The sequence below is a fragment of the Cariama cristata genome, unplaced genomic scaffold (genome assembly GCF_000690535.1).
Source record: "Cariama cristata isolate BGI_N322 unplaced genomic scaffold, ASM69053v1 scaffold36881, whole genome shotgun sequence".
Taxonomy (NCBI): Eukaryota; Metazoa; Chordata; class Aves; order Cariamiformes; family Cariamidae; genus Cariama; species Cariama cristata.
Window position 1 is genome coordinate 7,383 of NW_009600534.1, and position 22,731 is coordinate 30,113.

The following is a 22,731-nucleotide window of genomic DNA, read 5'->3' on the forward strand; positions in this document are numbered from 1 at the left end:
GCTGTTAGACTGATCCTTCTCCAAGCAGGAAAGTGTCACAACACAAAGGAGACGATGTGACAGATGGGGAGGGGACCGGCAGCACCTGCACCCAGTGAGGCAGACGCGCAGAAGCCGGCTGCCCTGCACTCACACCGCACGGCAGCTTCCCCTTCAGACGCCGCTGGCAACTCTCCTCCTAACTGCAGCCGGATGGAGGCAGATGTGGCAGTGAAGGGGCATGAGAGAGCCTGTACGAGAGCATGGGAAGGTTAAAACAAGGGGCGGGGGGGGGGGCAGGGGGGGGTGGTGGGGGAAGGATGGAGTAGATGCTCCAGCACACGACAGCGACAAGGCTGTTCTACTGCAGCAAAGACGTTTGCATCCTAAATAACTCCACGCGGCCCTGCCTGCTCACCAGCAGCTGGGAAAGACCCGTCACTGGAGGAGGATGGTGCCGCTAGCAAGATCTGAGCGCTACGGCTCACCAAGCATCGTTTGTCGCCATCGGCTGAATGCACCTCACAGATGTTGCTACAAAAGGCACGGAAGAAACCAAATTGTTTTGCCCTGCTCATTTCCCCAGCAGGGCAGGAATATCCCCAACGCCCAGGGAGAGACCAAAGCTGTGGGAGAATGGTGCTTCTCTGAGCCGGGGCGGGGGGGAACCTCTCAAAAACAACAGAAATAACCCTACACTGTGCTTCAAAAGCCCTTATTAACCAGTCCAGAGAAATCCTGCTGCTCCTGTGTCGCTAGATAACTACTCCTGGAGAATCACGCTGCAAACAAGAAAGAAAACCCAGTCATCAGCTCTGCTAAACAAACAGCCAAGACTATTTCTGCTTATGCTGCTTTTAGCCCGTCAAATTAATTTTTCACATCCCCTGAAAGCATGTATGATGCCCTCCCTGGGCGGTGTGGTGGGGAGGCTGCTAATAAGGATGGAGCTGACTGCAGGCTCCCCAGCTGCTGCATCCCTCCTCCATCCTTTATACAGCAGCAGGCAGGAATAACTGGCAGCCTGCGGAGGGGCTGGTGGCTCATAAAAGGGACTAACAACGCTGGCATGTGGAGCGCGGACAGATGCTGTGGCGCTTCCCTGCAAGCTCTGCCAGGACATCCCATCCTGCCGGCCTGCGGATGGAGAACATCCATCTGGCCCTGCAGCTCTTGCGGCTTCAAGCCCTCACCATCCTCAGGGGCGAAAGGGTAATTTTGAACCACAGGCAAGGAGGTAGCATGGATCCACCTGAGCATCGCCGCACCAGCTCGTATCCTGACACAGGCTGATGCGAGAAACGGATCAGCTGCAGACATGAGCGCTCTTTGACTCCCAAGTGTTTGCAGAGGCAGGAAGAGGCATGTATTTGGAAGGAAGCAACATCTGGGGAAAGGGGGAACCGAAGACAGAAAAAAATACTACAGATGTATTTGAGTCATTAAACAAACACCTACAGATCAAAGAGCACAGGGCAAAGGTTGCGAACTCATATGGCAAAGGCAAGCAGAAGTGGTGATGAGAGAAGGCACGAAAGGCCAAGGGGGGCATCTGTGGAAACTTTACTACTTACAGATTTTGGGTTTTCCTTTGATGGGAAACTTCACAACCATCTCCTGGGGATTAGTGCAGATAAAGACAAATGGAGACCCGGACTCCTGGCTCAGATCCGGATACTGCGAAACACAGACATACACACAAAACAGAGTCAGACCAACTGCCGCGGGTGTGGAAAGAGCTCGGCGTTCAGGAGCAGAGAAATTGTTATTTAAGAGAGGGGTTATATCTAAGCTGTAGCAGCTCAGATTAAACCAGTTCTTCTAATGAAAAAAATAAACAAACAAACAACTGCACGTTTGGGTCTTAATCAGTGAGCCCCTCACTAAGCCTCTTCTCACCGCATCTCTGCCAGAGCTTGCTCCCTTTTTGGATCTGCTCACCAAGCCGTTTCTCTGTGTTCCCTCATCCTTTTCAGTCCACTTAGCACCGACCTGCATTTTGCCCCCTAAAAGGTGTGGTTTCACACTTGGTTTAAGCTGATCTAAAGTGTGGGGTGTCAATAGAGAGGTGTTTGGGGGCCCTGCCCTTCCAAGCTTGCCTGCTCTCTGCCTGTTCTGTGCTGGGACAAGCATGGGACTGATTTTCAGCCCAATGCATTCCTGGATTCAGCTGATCGGGGATGTGGGTACCCCCACTAAACCCCAGCCAGTCACGGGCAGCACACCAGCACCTCAACTGAAACAGCTTGGCAAATCCAAGACGATGACCACCAGAAGGGTGGGTGGCCACCTCTTCTACTGAAGCAGCTGTCCCAGCTACGGATACATCCCCATCTCTTCCTCACCAAGCTCAGTCCAAACACAAAGACTTCGAGATTTGGAGAGTGTCCACCATCCTGCTGTGGGACACACAGCCCTTGAGATTTGCCTGCATCTGAAGGGTGAGCACTAGAAAAAACCCTTGCAACATGCCAAGACGATGGCTTGAGAAGCCGGCCGTCTCTGTGCAGGGCTGGCTCCACGCAGAGAGTCTACAGAGAGATTTCACTGCGATGAAGACATGGGGGAATTTTATAGGAAAAGTATAAACAGATTGTTTCTCTCATTAACCATGGTGGGAAAAAAGACAAAAAAACCCACTCAGCAAGGGAAGCGCATCAAAGTCCTGTCTGGATGCAGCTCAGCCTCACTGGTGTTCAGAAGTGAAATGCAAAACCATAATAAAAAATATATATACCAACCATCACTTCAGATTCTCCGTTATCTGCAGACCTTGCGCTGACAGGCGCAGAGGCAAGGGCATGCCATGAAGGTGCTCCAGCCCAGGAAACCCTGTTCAAACAGACTGTGGAAGTAGTTTTCCTTCCATGGGAAAACTGCCTTCTTTTTTTTTGCTTCCCTGCCTTCCCTGAGCAGATCCGTCAAGGCTGCTGTAGGGGACAGGATGCCAGAGCAGATGGAGCAGCATGTCCTGGCAAATCCCCCATTTGTTACTAACAAATGACTCCTAGGCTGAGTGTTTGAAAAGCTCTCACCGACCTGCCAAAATGAGTTTGGATTTGCCCTGGAACAGCTGGGCATGGAGAGGGAAGCAGGGAGCAAGCCGCTCTCCCAGCGCTGTAGCAGGGTTTGGCAGCGTTGCCAGTGGTTAGGGTAGATTTACAGAAGCCCAACACTGGGATTGGATCAACCTAGGAAAGCATTTCCAGCCCCTCTCATTTTACAATAGCATGTAAGAGCTGTTCACCGAGCAAGAGAGAAAGATGTAGTGCACTTAGCTGCTCTGTACAACACCCACACCAGGGGAGAAAGAGCCGCACTGATCTGCATCGCATGCGGATGCCCTGCTGTACCGATGTGGGGTTGGACAGGTTTCTTCCTCTTTTTTTTTTTTTGGCTGAGCCACATTATTTGACTTCCTTCCACTGCTCCATGCCGATGCCAAGGATTTTCATTTCCCATCTGCAGGGAAGGAGGATCTTGGAAGGTTAGAAAAAGCCAATGTGAATATCCCCGGCCAATGCCTGGTGAGTGCAAAATGCTGGCACTGCCTTATTGCTCTCAGCATCACACGGGTGACTGGTTGCCCCTCCATAGCCAGAGAACCTGACATACCCAGCAGCTCCCACACTAGCACAGCCTCCAAAGGTCACACCAGGAAGCGATGGGGTGTAAGCCACCATCCAAACCTGGTCACAGAGCTGGTCCATCCCCGCTCTACTACATGTGGTTCAGCCAGTGGCTTCCTCAGCCAGGTTCTGCATCTGGGACCAGTGCACCGTAGGGGTCTTGCTGCCTGAAGTACAGCTGCTTCCGGAATCTCCTCAGCCATCTCCTAGGTGGACCTGGACATCACCATGTCCCCTCACAGCCCCACACACAGGGAATATCTCCGTAACAGGTACCCTGGCATCAGCAGTGAAAGCAACAGCCAGGTTGGTTTCTCCACTGACAGCTTTCATCTAAAACCAGGAGCAAACCTTCAGCTCCAAAAGCTTCCAGCTCAATCCGATCTCAAGGCCAAGGCGGATGCCACAGCTGTGACTTGGGTTTACGCTTCCACACCGCAACCTTTCATCTTCACTCCCAGGGTACATTTCTGTGCCAAATCTGTTTGTGTCCTGCATTTTAAAAGCCTCAGTCCATCCTCTGGCATCTCACTCCCAGGAGGCAAGGAAGGAGTCCCTTGATGAGCCGCTACATTTAAGGTTTCCTATTCTACCTACCCTGGAAACCTCTTATCCCATCCTGGTAAACAACAAAAGCAGAATATCCCTGCCTGCCACGGCTGAGAAAAAGCCATAACCCTCTCCTCTGCCTAGAGACAAGATGCTCCCAGGTGGAGAAGATGAGGCTGAGCTCCCACAAGATGCTGAGCCAACCTAACGGTCAGGCTCCTTTCTTCCCCTGATCCCTTCCACAAGTCAATTCAGCTCAATCACTCTGCAGAAATTTACAGAGTTTTGGTTAAAGTCCATTTTCTGCCAGGTGAAGGGGCTGAACTGCTCAAACAAGGGTCCAGTGAAGCAGGTGAATGGCAGGAGCACATGGCCAGGTGCTGGTAGGAACCAAGAATCCTCTTAGAGAGCAGCAACAGGTTAGATGTGCCCGCTGCATCTCTTGAAACCACTGCCTGCAAACTGAACAGAGAAACAGCCAGATATGCTTTTGCCACACGACACATCACTAGGACCAAGAGCACAGCCTCTCCCCAGTGCACCTGTAACTAGCTGCCAATATTTAACGTGTTTAAGAAAGCACCCCCATGGACCTCATTCCCTGGAGGTCACTGGAGCTGTTAGTATTTCCTACCCAAAATCTCTCTATTTAGTCCCTTAAACAGCGCTTGCTTTCAACGTCACGCATGATCACCATGAGCAACGTCGCCTGTAGACAACTACCGATTCTATCTACGCTATCTCATCTGGTCATCAACAGGATCAAGACAGACAGCGTGGCTGAATGGCAGCAATCCTCCACCTCTACAGCTCTTTCTGTGGCTTAGCTCAGCGCTAGGACATCAGTACCTACCTGCCTCGTGCCAAAGGTTCCTCTCCTGTTGGCAACTATTCAGTTGACTCACGGTCTCAGCGGAGACGCTGCCACCGAGACAGGAAACTCATTTACCTCCTTTACATTTTCCAAAGCTGCCCAAGTGTCTAACGAGTAAAAAACCTCATTTCTCAATGTTTCTGCTGTAAGAGATCAGTAATGTCACTCTAGAATCTGCAATGCAGTAAGTTTAGCAGACGGAGAGCAAATTTACTCCCAACTACTACACCCCACAGACAGTGGCCACTGCCCATCAGCACTTCAGCAAACCTGAGACTTGTAGTAAAAGCCCAAAAGCCACATCTAGGGTGCCAGAGAGAGAAGACAGAGCATATCCCCAGTAAAGAGGATCTGCAATAGCAGTTTTTTAAACAAAAGTTCAACTTATGAGGGAAACCACACTCCCTCCCTACTGAGACCAAGAATCCAACCCAGCCAGGAGTCTGATAGGGGATGTTCCTTCTTAATTTCAATGGCACTCATCGTTATAATCCTGAAGGTGTAAATAAGACAGCTGCCAGTACTCCAGGCTTTGACATTCCCTCTACTGGGAAGCGACTCACCATTTAGGAGCAGGTGGCTAAAAAGTCCCTCTACCACAAGTATAGCCCAGAGGCCAGGTTGTCCCTCAAGAAGGAGAAAACCCACCCTCCTCCAATCCTGCAGATGAGCAGGAAAACTCGAAACAGAGGGGTTATGCACTGTAACTACGGCATAAAAAAAAAGATTCAGCCTCCTTTCAGACCTTCTGCCACCTTGTAGTGGGCTTGCGACGAGGTAGTTCGGAGGACGGTGGGCTCTGTGGGCTGCGAACAGCCGGCATGGCTTACCAACTGCTGCTCCAGCCCACTGCTTCACACAACCGAAAACCCCACATACGCTCTCCATACACTGGCATCCACGCAACCACCACTCTCCTTGCTTGTCCCATCTCTGCGACTGCACTGGTTGGGCTTCAATTTGCTGCTAACAGGTTTGTAAGATCCTTGCTGTGAAGAGATTAGCAGGAAGGAAAAAAAAAAGCAGATCTCAAGGCAGCTTAACACACACAGAAAGAGCTTGAGGTTAAATGTAGCACCTGAGTACAAGCTGGAAAAGGGAGCTGAGCGCTGGGCTCTTCCAAACACTGGCCACCAGATTCACCCTCTTGCTGGCGCCAGTGCTTTGAACATATATTAAGTGGCTATCAGATGTCCCCAACAGCCACCCCAATCAAGCTGCAAGCAGGGATAATTGCTAATGAATGTTCTCCACACTTTGTTTTCGCCATCCTTCATCTCCCGTCACCAGCTCATCACCACCAGAAATAGCAGCAGGGCTGCCAGCCTCCCCACTCCACAGCCCACAGCAAAAGAGCAAAGGAGGGGACAAGCCAACTCAGAGCCAGCAGAGACACAAACCCACCTTCTCTGACATTTGAGGAAACAAAAAATCCTGTTAATTTCCCACCACCACCACCAATCTGTTAAAGTAAGTATTTTTTTCCCTGACTTGGGTAAAGCCTGCAGCAGGATGCAGGGGCCATGCAGGCTTGCCTACCACCACTGGTAACAATGCAGAGTTTGGGACCCTTAGCCCCCATCCCATCCTGGCAGTAGAAGGAAAAAAATAAACCAAACATGAGATGGGCTGTCCAAAGTCCCTTGATTTCTTCACTCCTCCCTGATAAGCTGCGTTCGCTTGAACCTGACTGCCATGAACTGAAGGGAGGGAAATCGAAACAGCTGAAGGAAAACATGCTGGGGGGGGGATGCCAAACCATCCCTAACAAGATGAGCTCTGCTCCGGTGCATCCGAGGAAGGAACAAAGGCACCATGTGCAACGGAGCAGCAGCCCAGCACAGCACAAAGCCAAGATGCTCCCCATGAGCTTCGTTAGTGACCTTTCAAGGGCATCTTTCACTCTCATTAAGGTCTCCGGACACAAAAGGAGACAAGCAAACATGGCACAAGCAACAGAATGCTAACACCGGGTGGGAATAGCCCCCGTGTTTTACACATGCTGGCCTACAGAGCACTGCAATGCAGCCTGAGCTCTCCTCCACTCTTCGTGTCCATCGAGCGTGTGAGCGCACAGCCCTGGTATGCATCCTGGTTAGCTGGAGCACAGTGGAGAATTGCACGCTGGAACCTGTAGTCCTTCAGTGGGTTGCCACCATCCTCTCCATCTTACAGCTGCCAGGGGGTGGCCTTGGGGCACTGGCACTGAACGGCGAGGAGGTGGTTGAGATGTTCTGCAAGGTTAATAATGGAAAGGGTTGAATCATTTTCCTGGCCTGCCTCCTTGGTGAACAACAGGGGAAATACAGCTCACTCGGCCAGACAGTGCTGGGCCAGGACACCAGCTCCAGCCTTCATTTCCCCGCTGTTCTCCAAGAGCTTCGAAATAAAAGAGACAGTGCTGGAAAGCAACGCTGTCTGGAAAGAATAAAAGCAAGCGGAGCCCATGTGTTGGCAAGAGAGCTCACCGTAAAATGCATTCAAAGGGAAAGAAATAATCTTGGCAGAGACGGCGTCCCCTCCGAAAGAGCAGAGTTGCTGTAACCAGCAGTGGCAATAAATCAGCTTTCCCCAGCAGGCAGAAACACGCACTGGACTCTTCCCCGGGCGCTACGAGAAGCCCCTTGGCCACGTGCAAGGGAGAAGAGCGGGATGCAAGGCATCCTCCTGGGAGGTGGGTGCAACTTCCTTCACCCTGTTTTCTTGGTGATTTGTGGGAAAGGCGGATCCACTCTTCTTTCATGCCTCATAAGCTTCATAGCTGTCAGACTAACGTAACAGGTAATTAACTACTAAACAGCCATTTTCTCCTCCTCTCCGGAGGGAAATTGCTCACCATCCAGCTAGAAAATGTTTCTTTAGTGGTTTGCAAAGGGGAAAAGAAAGTCAGGAGTTTCTGGCGAGCAACAGGGGTGCTGCAGCCAAAGAGGGGCATTTGCAGTGTCTGCAACATGGACATATGGATGCAGGAGACATGGAGCCCTCAAAAATGAGAGAGATGATGCTTATCTGGTTGTGGGTGCTGCAAACTTCCCCATTCCAGTTCAGGCACCTTCAGCAACAACCCCGGTTCCTGCCTGCAGATACCCCGCGGAGCTGCCCAGGTACAGCTGCAGCCCAAACTGATCCAGTGCTGGAAGCTCAGTTATTGGCTCCGCAGTCCACCTGCAGGTAGGAGTTATTTACCATCACAAGGAAAAAAAAAAAAAAAATCCCACCCTTCTCACAGACTGCAGGACGAGCCTTCAAGAACTGCTGTGCCCAAGCGGCATCCGTCCTTGTCACTTTTCCAAGGAGGGTGGTGTTGAAGCATCATTTCCCCGTCTGTTGTTCTAACAACCGTAGTCTCCACCACCTCTTTACAAGGACATTCACTTTTGGGGATTATCTAGTCAATCTCCCAACCCAGCCTTCACCCTGAAGTGCTCCAGGGCACGTTCACCCCAAGGTGACAACCAACTGGCAACAGGAGCCATCGCCTGAGCCAGAAGATCCAGGTTTGCTGCTGCTTTGTGTTGCTTTCTCCTGACTCAAACCTGCAGTTTTGAAAAGAGCTTGCAGAGCACTAAGTGCTTCACTCTGAGGTTTGATCTCCCTCATGATATGGTCTCGCATCACACTTTCAGCTTTGAGCATGTTTTCAAGCATCATCTTTTAAGGATCTGTTCCTTCTGCCTTAGTACAAGCCAACCAGCCTTTGGCCTGTGAGAAACACAACATTTTCCTAAACAGAAACCCCAAAGCAGATCCAATTTTCTAGAAATGCCAAATTTTCTAGCCTCAGGCAGAAACATCCAGTACTGCAGTCTTGTGAACATGTACCAGGGGAACTCCGTGTGCTGCCCTTGGTTACAGAAGACCACATGGATGCAGAGGAGCCGCTCCGCAGAGGCTAGGTTAGAAAAGGGATACATGCCAATGCTCAATCCGAATCAACAGAATGAGCAAAAAGGAAAAAAGCAGGATCACAAAGAAACACAAACAAAAGCCGGCAGCCAAACTTTTGTTTGAAAGCCTGTCAGGTCTAGACTGCAACGTGTGAGGAAGGAACAGCTAGAAACCACAGCTGCTAATGGTTACGGATTTGGCAATCAAAATGTCTTTGTTAAAAAAAAAAAGTTAACTGCCTTACTATTGAGGTTACAAACCGCAGCCTTGATGCATTGTTGCAGTCAACATCCTCCCTGCTGTTTTTGAGAGCTTACATCTGCTGCTGGCAGATCATGTGCTGGCATAGGCTCCCTTCACAAGGATGCGCAAGGAGTCTTGCTAGCCTGCCTTCCTTTCCCCTTCTTCCCACAATGATGCCAGTCAGTCCTTGCCTGCTCTTCCCCTCGCATGCTTAGCTGGTACACAATCAGATCCAGACACAGCAGGCTGGGATCGCCGCAGAATCCTTCCCCCAGCCGGTCGGATTCATCCAGTGGGTGTTCTCCGCCTCCCAGCCTTGAGCCCAGCTTTCGTCGTGTTCCTACACCACAAGCTGTACTTTGATTCAAAGGGCAGGGGAAGCAATTAAAATGTAATAAGTAGTAACAGGACTTTGAAATGTAAATTTAATATTCAAACTTGTGCTGGTGCACTCGGATTTTAAAACGTTAAGCAGTCTGCCAGGGCTCCAGTTCGCACGGAGACCTGGAGGACTCAGTAGTGCCGGCAAACACTGGGCACGCTGCATACCCCCGCTCTCCCTGAACCAGCGTTGCAGGACCTACAGCCACCAATACCCTTCTGCAGCTCAAATCCCTGTCTGAGAAAACACTTGCCCATGATAAACCCCACCAGCAGCGCAAGAAGGGCCTGAAATGTTTATAGAGTGCCTGACGACCATCGGGGGGAAACTGGGTGGACTTGGAAAAATATTGGGTAGTGTACTAGGCTCAGCTGAAAGAGCCGTTTTCATCCTCCTGTGCCAAGGGACGGTGGAGGCAGAGCTAACCTCAGCTGCAATGCAGCCCCACCGCCCACGCTGTCGGATCAGACCTGGCAAGGAGGAGGAAAGAGGCAATGGGGAGGAGAAGACAAGGGGAAACCAGGGCACCTGCTTCTGGCTCAAGCAGCTCACAGCCCATGCACCCTACTAATACAGTCAGACAGCTTCAATCAGCTTCATAAAGTCCTTTCATAAATCAGAGTTGCAAAGCAAAGGGGTAAAACAGTACAGTCAAGTGTAGCAGGTGACAGAGATGAGTTAAACTTTGAAAAAAACCTAACCAGTGAACACAGTCCTGTGCAGATAAGGCATCCATGTCCCTGCCCTGGTTTACTTCAGCAGCCACCACTCCCTGCGCTGACCCTTGCTGCTACTCCCCGAGGAGGTATGACGCCGGTGGCTGCTTCCAGTTATTGATTCAATCCCACCAACAAGACGGGATTTCTCGTGGCCCAACACGCGGCAGAACCAGGATATGCATCTGAGCGACCGGTCTGTTCGGGGTTATGAAATCGATGACATGCCAATGAAAGCTTAGGCAAGCATAGTCCTTGAGCATTCATACATTTACCACAGTGGTTACATTTTGTAGCTGCCAACTGCCCCATCATTAGGGGTCACCACCTAAAGGGTGGTCACGGCTCACCCTGGTGGAGCTACAACCAGACAGTGAGGGTGTGGGGCACCTCAGCAGCAGCCAGGATCGAGGTCAATTTTATCTAACCCCTGGTTTCAGGATTAAATAAAAAACAAACACCAAGAAAGCGGCAAGTATCAGTGACCACATCTGAAAGAAGGGGGTAAAAAAAACCACCCAGATCACTGACTAGTTTGCTGAAATGGTAGCAGAGGCTAAGTCCACAGTCATCATTAATTAAGTCATATGCTTCAGCCTTGGCTTCGTTTTTTCCCTAGGGTCTAGGAAACCAGAGGAGAGGGCAAGCTAGCCTCTATCATTCGATTTCTTTGGCATGTTAATGCATTCCTAAATTAATCATCATCAAGTGACAATCTCTCCTTCATCTTAACAGACTGAGCAGTGGCCTCAGTAAACCTGCTGGCTTATGCAAGGCAGCTGGAGCCTTAGAAGAGTCTCTGATGAAAACCAAAGCACTTCACATAAGGAAAAACTCCCCCATCTCTTACCATCTATAATCCAAACCAGCTGCATGCCTGCTCTGCTCTGCTCCTAGAACCATGAACCAGAGGGGCTTTATGTGGTGAGAAACCGAATAAAGAGATGCATCACCCATAGGTCCCTGCAAGCCAGACTAATGCCTAATACGACTTGATCTGGCATCAGGCTACATGTGAAAGACAAATTCAGCTTAGGAGAAATCAGGGACCTGTAAAGTTCAAAGGCCTTTCATCAGTTGCAATCATTAACAGCCACCTAGATCGCTGCAGAAGGAAGTATATCTGATCTAACCTTCAAAACCCTGCTAAAAATCATTCATCGGTAGAGGTGCAATAACTAAACCTCAGGAATGAGAAGGCAAATATACCGTTGGTGGGGGGCGAGCGAAGGTGCCAGGACAGCCACAGCACCGCACAAACAAGCATTTGTCTCGCTCGGAGCCTACATTAGGAAACCTTTACTTTAGGGAGAAGGTCCTTGTAAAAAGTCTCTATGTATTTATACTGTTCTTCGAAGTACACGTCAATGTATATGTTTGTGTTTCTCCCTCTCATTAACTTCTTTCTTAGGAAAATACTACCAGTGGGCCATTGTTCCTTTATTTGGAGATAATCTAAACAGGGACCTTCTGGAGTCTAAATATAGAGAATTTCTACCCTTCTTCTTCACCCCTATTTGAGAATTTGAAGTGACTCCTGTATGCCTGGCACCTGAGTCTCATTTTTTTTGACGTTATTTTCACCGGAGAGGGAAGAGGAGGACAAGAGATTAAACACAAATTTCCTGAGAGGGAAAGATGGAGCCTATTTAAATGGCAGTTGCAATCTCATGGCACAAAAATAGCTTAGATGTGTTCCCATGTGCAGATTTAGGACACTAAGTGATCACCTAGAAATGAAAAATAAACACTTTACTCCTGTCAAATATAATTACCCAATATTTCAGCCCGAGGTAATAGCTACATCTAGATATCGGCATGTGTGCGTGCCTGCATTCAAAATAAGTCCAAACACACCTACCAACTACTAAAATAGCAGCAGCGGAAATGTTCTTTTTCCAGTTAAAGTAATAGTCTCTCAGATCAAAGTCATTAGCAAAATGAACATGGACTTCAGAGCACATTAAAATGGCATAAATGTAAATAGTTCCCTGCTTGCTTTAGACTCTTGCCAAGCCGTGCCTGCACCATCCCATGTTTCCCCAGCGAGCGCTGCTGAAGTCACCGACACCTCATGCAGGAAAAGAAAGGCAGCTCCTTCCTCTGCTCAAGGTGTCGGTGACGTCAGCCCCGGAGCAAGGAAAAGCCATCGTCAACACTCGGATCTTGACGGGGAAAAAAAGTTTCCAGGTCACCTTTAGCGCCGAAAAGCATAACAAAGGGATCATTCTGGTCTCAACCAAGGCTTTTTGGGTGGCTGCCAAAAAAGAGAAGGAAATGAGCCCAGAACGCGCTCTGAGGAGGTGCAAGATGTGCAAAGCTCAACTGGAAATACTGAGATTTAAGAGACACGCAGAGGGATCTCCTGGCACCAGCCAACCACCCGCCCTCAGCAGCAGGGCTGAATTCAGAAAGCAACTCTTGCTTCAGTCCCCTGCGAACAAAGCAGGTGACACTCAATACCTGGGGCAGACTTCCCTACTTGACAACAACTTCTGCTCCTAGAGCAGCCTCAATCCAAAGATCACAGCTTTGAGAAGTAAAATTAAGTGTAAATAACCTCTGACGGGGAAGCACTGCTTTATTTTCCATGTGGGAAAGAGACTCAGAGGAACGGATTTAACTAGTTCATGCAATAAGTAGCACAACTGGGATTAGGGTAATGTCATCTGAGTTGACACCGACTTTAATCACAGGGATGTCTCGTCTCTGCTCTTCTTCTGCTCCCTGCCAGCTACTGCACACAAGATCCTGTTCTGTCATTACTTCTCACACGGCCCTGAAGATCTGCAAACCACTTCAACAATGTCAATCGGTCTTCAAATACTGTACACAGGACAAAGCTGCAAGACTGACTCCTCTGAAGGGTTTACGCAAGGCCCAACTTACATGTCCAGTAATAATGTGGATAAATAACCAGTCCCTGATAATAATGCAAGCTCTCGGGGCAGGGACTTGGTCTGAGTCTGCTGGTGCAACATCCAGCGAAATGGGGCATTCTTGCTTGATTTTGATTCTTGAGCACAAGTGTAAAAAGAAATATTAAATGAGGATAATGATAGAAAAATACCAGCAGGGTGCCACTAACATCTTCATTAGCAACCCGAGAGAGGATGCAAACACCAAGGAAATTAAATCTACAGACAGTACTAAATAGGGAGTGGGTGACAGCATCAAAAGGACCGAGAAATAATAGAAAAGTCACAGGAGGGACAGACCAGGAAGAATCTCCCTTGCCTGTGGGAACGAATGGTCACAAGACTCAAAACAAACTTCCATGGCTGCTGAACAAGATAGGCCCACCATCAAAAGACAATGAGCAAGACAGGGAACTACTTCATCTCCGGGTGGTGGGTATAATCTGCAAATGTGGGTTGCCCTGCATATGTGAAATGATTTCTTCCGGAAAAAGTAGAAGTTTCAAATATGAGTTGGTGAAGAGGGGAGGTGTGAGTCAAAGTACAGTGCCTGAGAAGAGCTCCACAGTGGCTTAATCTCCAGGAGGACTCTGCTGCTGCATCACATTACCTTGCTTGCTAACATACTGCAGATCTTTAGAAAATATTTAATGTTTTTTGCATGCCATTAAGTGGTGAAAACACATCATCTTCCTTTCCCTCTCCCCCTGAAGCTAGGAGGAGTTTTTGTACACCAAGAAATGGCTGGATTACACTGCTGACAAGTGGCTTTGGTGATGGTTGCTGATGAACCTGGGCTGAATCATCAGCGTGAGCAACCGGGATTTCCTACTCCCAGTAAGATCCAACTCGGATTTCTGAGCTGGCGCTGCACACTCTTTCGTCTTGCTAGCATTCACAATTAAATTGATCTCAGCTTCCTTCAGATACACTTGAGGTTCATGGTAGTCCACAAAAACATACATTTCCTCATAAACCAACTTCAGAAAGATACTCAGATCTCTGAATTCAATTTTACAGGCTAGGAAAATGAATGTTGCATACAGCGATCTTGGGGAAAAAAATGGACAGAACCACTGTAAAAAGGCAACAAATTAGGAATTATAAATAGTTTGCAATAAGGGAGCAGCAAAAAGCCAGTGAAATATAAACTAGGAATTGCCATGGCATTGAGAAGAGAGGTAAGTCTCTCGCCAAGAGGTCTGATAACAGTGCTGCTGGAATACATTACACTCCAGTGCCTCTGCAGCCAAGCAGCGCCAGCAAACTGAGTGGAATTTATAGAGAACATAGCTAATTGCAAGGGTCCTCTATGGGAAGATTAAAAGCTTGTTACCTACAGCACAATTTCGAGATTGTAAGAAGTTGTCACAGCCATTTTACCAATGCCTGAAGAACATACCCACAAAGGAAGAGGAGGAATGGTTACAGAAAAGTACTTGTGAGAGACCAGGACGTATTTTTCCACCACTGTTACAAACAGCAGAAGAAGGACGAGAACCTCCATTTAAGACCAAATAGCACATTAGTGGATGTTACAGAAGAAAAACCTTATGCTGGCCCCAGCGTCCTTTCCTCTTTGCTCTCCCAAGGCCAAATACTCCTGCAGATTTCATTGTACTCCAGTCCCAAAGCTCCCTCTGCTGCTCGTACTCCAACCTCTCCCCCTTCCACCTGCGACTAAGAAGAGACACAACCTCATCAGTAATACTCTCTTCATCTCTGCTTTCCAGGCATCTCTCTTTGCTAAAAAACCTCACAGAGTTTGGGAAAGCCAGAAGAGCACTTCATGAGAAACAGACCCCAGCTGCTGATGCCTCTCCAACTCTTCATGGCAAGAAGTAGTCCATCAGCTTGGTGTGTCCTCCTGCTCCACCCCAAGGAATCCATTTGTTCCATCTCACAAGATGGTCTTGGTTCACTATCAAGCCCTACATGGTCTGGCGATTCCTATCAGACCAAACCTGACCTGTACAAGGGGCAGTGGAGTGAACAGGCATGAAATGGTATCAGGAACAGCCATGCTGTGCTTGGTACTAAGCGCAGGCTTTGTAAGAATAAAACACACCCCGAGGAAAGCCGCTGTTTCAGATTTTGGGAACGGAGACAGTCACAGCATCACAGGCCCAGACCTCAGGAGGTCTCTAGTCTCAACCTCCTGATCAAAGTAGCGTCAGGATTGAATTCAGGCGAGGTTGCTCACAGCTTTGTCCTATCGGGTCTTGAAAATCTTCAAGGGTGGAGATTGCGCAACCCCTCTGGGCAACGCCTGCTCCACTGCTTGGCTGTCCTCATGGGGAATTTTTTTTCTTAAGTCACATTGAACCCTCTCCTTTCAATTTATGAAATCGACCCTCCCGTTGTCTCTCATCCTCCTGCCGTGTACCTCAACAGAGCCTGGCTCTGTCTTTCTAAAATCTCCTTGCAGGAAGTGGAAGGTCTCTCTTCTTCCCTGCCTCTCTTCACAGGGCATGTGCTCCAGCCCCAAATCATCTTGGTGGCCTCCATTGGACTCACTCCAGTTTATTAACATCTTTTCTGTGACCACAGTATTCCAGATGTAGTTTAACCAATGCTGCGCAAAGAGGAACACTCACTTCTACTGGCCATACTGGGCCATCATGCCGCCAGCCCTCCTCGCTGCCAGGGCTCCCATTCAGCTCGCTGGCTGCCAAGATCCCCAGTGCCTCTTTAGCAGAGCTGCTCCCCAGCACCCCAGGTGCAGGGTTTGGTGTTGGGCCTTCAGGAATATCACACCAGCCCTTTCCTCCAGCCTGTCAAGGTTCCTCTGAATGGCAGCCCTGCTGCTGAGCATACCCACTGCTCCCCCCAACAGCAGCATTCAAAAACTCATTGCAGGGCACTCCATCTCCCTCTCCAGGTCATTGCTAAATGTATTAAACTGGAGAAGCTCGAGGAAAAAGCCCTGAGGAACAAACACCACGTCCCAGGAGATTACAAGGCAGCCACCACTGCACTTTGAAGCCCGATGACCCAGCCAGTTGTCAACCTTAGAAGTTCACCCATCCAGACTGTAATGACTCATCTTGGATATATGCATGCTGTAGGAGACCAGGCTGAAAGCCTTGCTAAACACAAAGTACAAGATATTCACCACTCTAACTACTGGATCACAGGAGGTAATCAGGTTAGTCAAGCACGATTTTACCCCTAGGTAAATCCACACTAGCTATTCCCAATGTCCTTCTCCTCCATGTGCCCCAAACTGGCTTCCAAGAGGGATCACTCTATGAAATTCCCAGAGACCAAAGTGAAGTTGACTGGCCTGAAGTGTCCAGGATCATCCTTCCTTTCCTTTTTAAAGATAGATGTAATAGTCACCTTTCTACAGTTATCAGGGTCCTGTCCTGATCTTCATAACCTTTCCAAAGTAAGAGTGGTCTCACAAAGACATCTGCCAACACTTTCAGAACATTTGGATGCACACAATCAGCACTCATGGACTTGTACGGGTTGAGATTTCTCAAAAGCCTCCTGATTCAATCTTCATTCACTACACTTCCCTCTCCTTCTTGAACTCTGCCTCTAGGTATGAGATCTCTGGCAGATCTTGCTGGTGAAGCCTGAGGTGAAGGCGGCCTCAGTACCTCAAACTTACCTGTGTCTCTTGTCATCAAAACACCTGCCTCATTCAGAAGAAGGCCACTTAAACGTCCCTTGACTCTCTTGGGAGTCCTGATCCACTGTAATCTCCAGCTGTCCCTCCTTCCCTACATCTAGGGGCTCTGGATGTCCTCTCTGCAGGGTCTCCGTGAAGACACTGCAGCTCTCCTGTTCAACCTCCCTGGTGGGAAGGTGCTCACTTCTTCACACAGCTCCTTCTCCTGGTGACTCAGTGCCCCAACCAGAGCCTGAGTCTCTCCAGTGAGGCCAGTGCAACCTTCAGCTCCCAGAAGAAGCACCAGGCAGTTCCAGCAGGTACCGACCTAAATGATGGGTCAAGCTACCCTCTCTTATACCAGGGTAGTTGATCCCACTAAGCACCACAGCACCAGGGACAAGGTCACACAGCACATCACCACCACTGCTGCAGAGTTTTCCAAGCTCCCACGCTGTCTTGAGTTTCCAGGCCCCTTCACATCCTCTGTCACACACAAATCACTGCAATAACTGCAAATTCTCTGCTGGCTGTGCTCAGGGAGTTGTTCGCTGTACTCCAAAAGCAGTCAAACAGATACTTGATCCTTCCTAATCCAGAGTCCTCCCTGAGATGGGAAGATCAGCACAGTTATACCCAGAGGCAGTGAAAAATTGGCTGGGCAAAACTTGGAGCAATTCTTTCTATTATGACCTCATGAAGTTTCTTTAATAGAAACAAGCAGCACTTTAGAAGCCACATCCAGGTAAGATGTAAGCTCCCCAGTTTCCCAAATGAGGATAAAAACCAAAAGCGCCAACAGTAATGCATTGCAGATTCCTGTCTTCCACAGTTCAGCACAGCCACAACAGCCATCCATCCATGCAGCAAGGGAAGTAATGACTGTCATGAGCCCTTGCAGCATGGTCTCTCAAGGTAGTGTTGGTTTAATTAAACAGGTGTGAATCCTTATTGAAAAGAGTTTCAGAGTATGTGAGAAACCAGTTTCAACCAAACTACCTCACTGCCAGAGAAGCTGACAATGGATTTAGTCTGTATTAGTCCATCACTCCCTTCCGCCATCGTTGAAATGCATTTTCTCAGTACATTCTCTTTCTAGCCATACAAGATTGCGTAGTAGTTGTGTCTTCTCTCAATACAATCTAAAATCTCCATTCAATGTCTTCTCCAGAGCATCTCATGGAGGCAAGTTACACTACTTTAAAAGTTTGCTAATGTAAGCTTGTAAAGGTTTATTAGCTGTACTCACCTGCTCATTAAATTGCTCTTGCGATAAACAATCGGTCACGTCCACACAGCCTAGGAGGCACCCTGAGGGATAATCGCTTGGAAATTCCACATCTGCATCAAAAGAAATATCTCTTCAGGGGGCCCACATCCCTACACATATAGCTGGGGTCTTCTAACACCCAGGTGCCCTTCTCTCTCCTCCATACATTTCTACATTTTGAGGCACAAGAAAACATACAGCAATTTTAACACTCTGTTGTTCTTTTTCCAGCTCAGGATCTTCACCGTGACAGGACTAAGATTGGGAGATTTAATTATATATACACCTTTCCCTGCTTAGCTTCTGAGAGGGGAATATACAGTGCAGGAAGAGCTCCTTGCCCTGATGAGTGAGCAGACAATCCTGCTGTATGACATTTAAGCTGGCTGACGTGCAGAAACACCGCACAAACAGGCATGCAGTGCAGCCACCAGCATCCTCCTACCCACTTGAGAGAATAACGTCTTCCTGAGAACCTGCAGCTTTTCAGTCCTGATTTCTGCAAGGTCAGAATACATGAAAAGCCTTTAACATCACTGTAAACAGACTGAAGCACAAGCCACTTCACACGCATGCAAGCACACACTCAATAGCTTGTTGCTTGAGCCAAGAATAAAATGAAGTCCTTTGCTGTCAAAAGCTATCACAGAAGTCAGGTGCAATTCAACGGTGTTTGTGCATGGAGTATGTGACCAGCTAAAGGATGGAGTTAAAGTCTGTCACCATACCTATTCGGCTGACGAAATGCAGAAGGGATGAAGAGAATTTCAAGAACAGAAGGTTAAAAAGCAAAGCAGTAATAACTGCTCAGCAGAGAGGGCTTTCTGACACTGCTCATTACGTGGCTCAATGTACCAAATAACACAAAGATCCAAGGAGAGAAGTTCACCTTTCCGGAGCAGCATTCTGTAGGTGGTCTCCAGTTCAGAGATTTCCTGAGGGGAAGGTCTTTTAGCAGTAGCTGCAATCCATAACCGCCCTCTATGAGATGTGTACCAGGTCCTGCCCTCCACCCTAGAGAACAAAGGAGAATTTAGGACTGAAATTCCAGCAGAAATCACCCACACGGACAGAATTTTCAATTGAATGTTTCGCTACGCAATTCCTGCTAAGCTTTGCCCTGACTATTTAAACTCAAGCAATGTGTCAGCACTACAGAGGAAAGCTGAGATGGACAAGAAATAATGCCACAAGCAGAGCACGTCCTCACTGCTTTAGAGCAACAGCAAAAAAGGACATCAATCCCCTGCAAGTACAGCAGTATGCTCGACACGTGTGTAGGACAATCTGCTCATACAATTCCCTTACAAGCTCAAAAAGTTACGCACAGTAAGCATGCAATCTAGGGAGTAATAACAGACCACACATCTGTATGAAGCGGTAGTTAGATGCGGCTCTCGGGGATCCCAGAACGGGCTCTAGGTATCAATGCTGCAGCTGTATCAGAGCGGCTGACAGCATCCGCAGACCACCTTGATATAGAAAGTGCACGCTAAGATTTACAGCATCTTTAGCTTGGGAAGTGAAAAAGCTTTGCTCTCTAAAATGAAAAAGTCTGTGAAGGAAAGGAAAAAAAAAGCTAAAGAAGATTCTTTGTTTTATATTAGTGGTAGGAAAGGGGAATTAACATGCCAGGGATGCTGTGCTGAAGGAGCTTCTCTTTGTAACCTGATTCCTAGCCCAGAGGGGGAAGGTGCTGGCAAGGGGGGTAGATGTGTGGTTTGGGTTTTTTTAAACAAAGCCTGGTCCCACTGCTGGCTTTTTATGATGGACAAAAAGACCAGAAGAACATATTTCACATTTTCAGCTTATTTACCTTTCCAATTCCAGAAAGGTACACCGTGGCTACAGTGCAGAAATCTCAGCCTCTCTCTCAATTTACCCACTGTGAAGAAACTTGTACCTTCCATGTTAGTTACTCTCATGAAAAACAGGTTCATTAGCTTATCAAACCATCAGTACATTGGATGAGGACGCACGGCTTCCAAACCTGGAGCTAACATTAGGTATCAGTCACTGTACAATGCAAGTAAGTCTATAAAGGTCCTCCGAGGAACACAACTTCCCATCTCACCTATGAAGCAAGAGCTGATCAGGATACATCACAGTTCAGGCCACCCCTTTACCTTTTGATTCCTCTTATGAGCAAGGAAGCCCAAGGCTGGTGCATGCTGAGGCACCACCCATCATCTGAGATCTCTTGCAACTCTCGATCCTGAATCCGCAACCTGTTCCGCTCTGAGCCAGACTCATTTCCAGCATCCATGGAATGGATGGCTTTCCTGTGTGGGAGCAAACCAGTTTGGTCCACCCACTTCAGAACGTTCAAAAACAAAACAAGAAAAAGGTTAGCATCTCTCTAGGAACAATGTATATCAAGTGTAAATCCTATTTGAAGTCTTTCTTCATTTAAGGACAGAGGTATTGCTCTTATTGGGATCATTCTTCCTTCCTTGCAAGCTCGATGCACTTACATGCCATACTTCAGCAGCAGAAAAAGCAAGGTCATGCTCCGCTCCGTGCAGCTTTTCCTTCCTACGCATCACAGCTAAACTATGGACTTAAAGAATAAATCTAGCTGCTGGTGTTTGAGAGGTTTCAGAGCAAGATACAATTTTCGAAGCATATTCACAGCCATCAACTCTCAAAACTGGGAAATGTCGAACCTCCAAATCTTAGCATGCACCAAGAATACCATGATTAAAGTAGAATTAGAGGGTAGAGATTATGCCCTTTGGAAACCGGGAATCTGGCAGAAAAGGCTTCATAAATAGAGCTGAAAAAGTGACACGACCTTAGGCTAACGCTCAGAAATTCTTCCACGTTCCTGAAAAGGAGGCAGGAAACTAAAACTCAGATAAACTAAACCTACCAAGACCAGGGAACAGAGTAGGTCATTGGCAATCCTTCTCTGTCCCCAACTCAGATGGTTAATGAGGTCTCTCAGACACAGGGGAGAAAAGAGGTACTACAAACATGCTAGAATTCACAATTCTTAAGCTCAGCTCTCCAAAAGTTAGTCATTACTCTGGAATAAATAATTCAACCCATACTGACCAAAGGAGCAGGCTGAAGAAGATGGGGATTCACTAAAACACCAGAACTCAGAGTTGCCTTTGCTTCTGGGCTCCTGGCTGGCTCACTCAGTGTGCCACAATTAATGGCTTCGATGGTTTCATCCAGTCTGCAAGCACAAACAAGAGACATGAAAATTCCCTGCTTCCTCCTAGCAACGTCTCCCTTCTCCCCACACAAACTCTTCTGACTCAAAGCATTTTTTTACCACCTCCCCTAACTAAACAATTTCCCAACTCGGTCTGATTTCTAATTTGAACAGTCACCCTTCTCTACCACAGAAACTCAGCTTGGTTTGAATTTGAGATTAATTGGTTCTGTTGAGATAGGCCTTCTGCAACATCTCTTTCCAGAGCAGCTTTATCTTTAACAGACATGCCAGCTACTGAAACTCTGTGCAAGCCTTATACAGTTGGGCTTAGAAGAGGGTCTCAGCAGAGTAGTGCTGAAAGAGATGATATGCTGCAAGCTAAAAAGACCTTCAAGGAAGAAAAGAATGCAAAACTGCATCCTAATGTCAGAGGTGCCCTTTAAGGGATTGGCTTGCTCAGCTTTCCTTACACTTGCTCTTCCAGATTCAGCCAGACCACTATCCATAATGATTTTCACCTCCCTGCTCTCAGGCCTGCCTTCGCATTGCCTGTTCTCACTCACTTGCTGTGGTATTCAGCCATGCTGTTGTCTTCCTCCAGGATCTGCCTGCCAGCGAAGTCAATGGTGATTTTTTTGGCAAGCCGAGAGGCGTGACGCAGCTCCCGCAGCTCCTGCTCTCTCTTCTGGAGGGCTTCCCTTTCCTGCTTGGAGAGCCACTGGTTGGAGTCTGTGGCAAAGTAATCTGACTCATCATCAATGACCTGGGTTCGACGCACACTGGTGAGAAACAACCACAATGGTAGAAGATGAGCACAGCAGGACAGTGACACAGCACTGACTGCCCCAAACCTGCCTTCCTACCAGCTCCTTTCTGTTCTCTCTAGAGCTGGACTGTCAGGGCCACAACGCATGGATGTCCAAACAGGACCCATTCGAGGGGTTTACCCTTGTTCCACCAAATGCCGACGTTAAGGTGTCTGTAGCTACAGCCCAGGTTTTAGAAGGAACTCTCTAACATTTGTGCGAGAGGCATCTTAGCCTGCCAGATAATTTATGCTACTTCACGATAGTCTCACAGCTAGTATCTTACCTTGTCCTGTCAAATTCCAACAACTTGTCTTTGTGTTTCACAGCCATCTCCAGGCCTGCTTTGAGTCTAGCTTCTTGTCGAGGCAGTAAGTCTTTGCTTATGGCATCCAAATTCCCTGAACTTTCAGCACCTGAGATGGAAAACAAATCACAGCTCAATAGTCAGTTGTTTAAAGCCCAGTCTTGGTAGGCCTGGCTGCAGAAAAGCCCCCTAAAACAAATGCCATTCAAGTAGCTAAAAGAAGAACTTTGCACCAAGAGCAGCACCTTTCCAAACCAGGTTCAAGCCCAAATTTTCCCTCTAGCCCCTTTCATAGACTCCTTCCTCCAAAGAGAAGAAAGCATTTAAATACTACAGTGACAACATCTAGGTAGTGTTTAGAGAGGAGGTCTTGGTCTTTGATTCT

The 22,731-nt window shown here is 48.1% G+C and overlaps 1 protein-coding gene across 1 annotated transcript in view; it reads right to left on the reverse strand.

The window, feature by feature from the left end:
* TRIP4 (thyroid hormone receptor interactor 4) overlaps positions 1 to 22,731 on the reverse strand; it is a gene marked incomplete at its 5' end in the record, with an annotated part of 32,904 nt that overhangs the window by 3,425 nt on the left and 6,748 nt on the right. Inside the window, 7 exons of the mRNA XM_009710051.1 lie at positions 1,554 to 1,656; positions 18,047 to 18,138; positions 18,957 to 19,081; positions 20,194 to 20,381; positions 21,125 to 21,251; positions 21,797 to 22,012; positions 22,326 to 22,455. Coding sequence (XP_009708353.1) covers positions 1,554 to 1,656; positions 18,047 to 18,138; positions 18,957 to 19,081; positions 20,194 to 20,381; positions 21,125 to 21,251; positions 21,797 to 22,012; positions 22,326 to 22,455 — 981 coding nt within the window. The remainder of the gene's footprint in view (positions 1 to 1,553; positions 1,657 to 18,046; positions 18,139 to 18,956; positions 19,082 to 20,193; positions 20,382 to 21,124; positions 21,252 to 21,796; positions 22,013 to 22,325; positions 22,456 to 22,731) is intronic.